The sequence below is a fragment of the Penaeus monodon genome, chromosome 19 (genome assembly GCF_015228065.2).
Source record: "Penaeus monodon isolate SGIC_2016 chromosome 19, NSTDA_Pmon_1, whole genome shotgun sequence".
Taxonomy (NCBI): domain Eukaryota; kingdom Metazoa; phylum Arthropoda; class Malacostraca; order Decapoda; family Penaeidae; genus Penaeus; species Penaeus monodon.
Genome location: NC_051404.1, coordinates 47,913,340 through 47,915,161, shown reverse-complemented (window position 1 = coordinate 47,915,161; position 1,822 = coordinate 47,913,340). Strand labels below are relative to the sequence as shown.

Genomic DNA, 1,822 nt, shown 5'->3' with positions numbered 1-1,822 from the left:
CTTCCTCGGCGCGTCTTTATCAGCTACGAATAAAAAGCTGACTATCACCGTGCTGCATGGTACGAATGTTGTGTCCGAATGCACTCGGCCAGGTCCTGCTGATAAGGGCCTCCCCGGACAGCCACACTGCAGGTCGCGGCGCCCGGACGCTCTCACGCTCGCCGCTTAAAAGCCTGGAAGCGGGAGGGCGGCTTCAGAGTCCGTCGAGGTGAGGCATCCCGTCTGGTTCCTCTGGGATGTTTCTGTGAATGCATGGTTTACTGATGGAGATGCCGAAGTGTGGATTTTTATTATAATTTGGAGGTCAGGAGATTCTGTAACTTAACAAGATAATTTCATTTATTTTTGCAGATGAAGTCCCTGGCAGTACTGGCTTGTGTCGTGGCCGTGGCCGTAGCCACTCCCTCCCTCCGCCAGCAATGGCACAACTTCAAGGTATTCACAGTCTCCTCACGAAAGTTTTATGTACTCAAGTTCAGATTTCTTTTCGAATGATAAACTTTAAGTCGTCTAAGTAACAGTGATACAGTGAAACAGGGTTATGAATACTTCAAAGCACCCTCACGACTGTCTTCCGACGCAGGCTGAGCACGGTCGCCACTACGCCAGCCCGCAGGAAGAGCGCTACCGCCTGTCAGTGTTCGAGCAGAACCAGCAGTTCATCGACGACCACAACGGCCGCTTCGAGAACGGCGAGGTCACCTTCACGCTCCAGATGAACCAGTTCGGCGACATGGTAGGTTCTTCCGCCTTATACATTTATTCACGATATATAATTCAAAACACTTTTGTACACTTTGGCAGGATGCCTGATTATCTTTGCCTTTCTGTTAGACAACCGAAGAGATCGTGGCCACCATGAACGGCTTCCTCAACGCCCCCACCCGTCGGCCGACGGCCATCCTGAGAGCTGACGACGACGAGACTCTCCCGGAGAAGGTGGACTGGCGCACCAAGGGCGCCGTGACCCCCGTCAAGGACCAGAAGCAGTGCGGCTCCTGCTGGGCCTTCTCCACGGTGGGTCCTGATTTTGCAGTGCCTCGGCCATGCGGCAAAGGATAGCTCGATTTCTTGCTTTTGTGTAATGATACGTAATTGACAGCGTGGCTTCTGTTGCAGACGGGGTCCCTGGAGGGACAGCACTTCCTGAAGGACGGCAAGCTGGTGAGTCTGTCCGAGCAGAACCTCGTCGACTGCTCCGGCAAGTTCGGCAACATGGGCTGCATGGGCGGCCTCATGGACCAGGCCTTCCGATACATCAAGGAGAACAAGGGCATCGACACCGAGGCCTCCTACCCGTACGAGGCTGAGGTCAGTGTGTTCGGGTCCTTTTCCCTGAATAACTTCCGAACAAATCACGATGAAAAACAATAACCCTAAAGACAGAACAATCACGATACTCACTGCTTCCAACTTATGTGTGAAGGACGGTAAGTGTCGCTTCGACGCCTCCAACGTCGGCGCCACCGACACCGGCTTCGTGGACGTCGAGCACGGCAGCGAGAGCGCCCTCAAGAAGGCCGTGGCTACCATCGGCCCCATCTCCGTGGCCATCGACGCCTCCCAGTCGACGTTCCACTTCTACCACAAGGGTTAGCAAGACTTTTTAATAGATGTATGGAAATGCTATAAGGTAGTCAGGGACATAGGTAAATTAACTGAGGAATAGACAGGTAAAATGAGTACATAAGAATAATGAATTAATAAAATAAACTTGTGGGAGACGATTAGAGGTTTTCCAGTCGTAAAGATTTAGTAAGAACACTTGATCAAAGAGACTGGCTATAACCCCTTCTACCGAATCTGCAACAACGAATCACAG

The 1,822-nt window shown here is 52.0% G+C and overlaps 1 protein-coding gene across 1 annotated transcript in view; it reads left to right on the top strand.

Moving 5' to 3' along the window:
* Positions 1-184: 184 nt before the first annotated feature.
* Positions 185-1,822, top strand: part of LOC119585284 (procathepsin L-like) — a 2,005-nt gene continuing 367 nt past the window's right edge. The window contains exons 1-6 of the mRNA XM_037933956.1: positions 185-208; positions 352-435; positions 584-736; positions 835-1,017; positions 1,120-1,311; positions 1,427-1,592. Of these exons, the coding sequence (XP_037789884.1) occupies positions 352-435; positions 584-736; positions 835-1,017; positions 1,120-1,311; positions 1,427-1,592 (778 nt within the window). The 5' untranslated portion in view covers positions 185-208. The remainder of the gene's footprint in view (positions 209-351; positions 436-583; positions 737-834; positions 1,018-1,119; positions 1,312-1,426; positions 1,593-1,822) is intronic.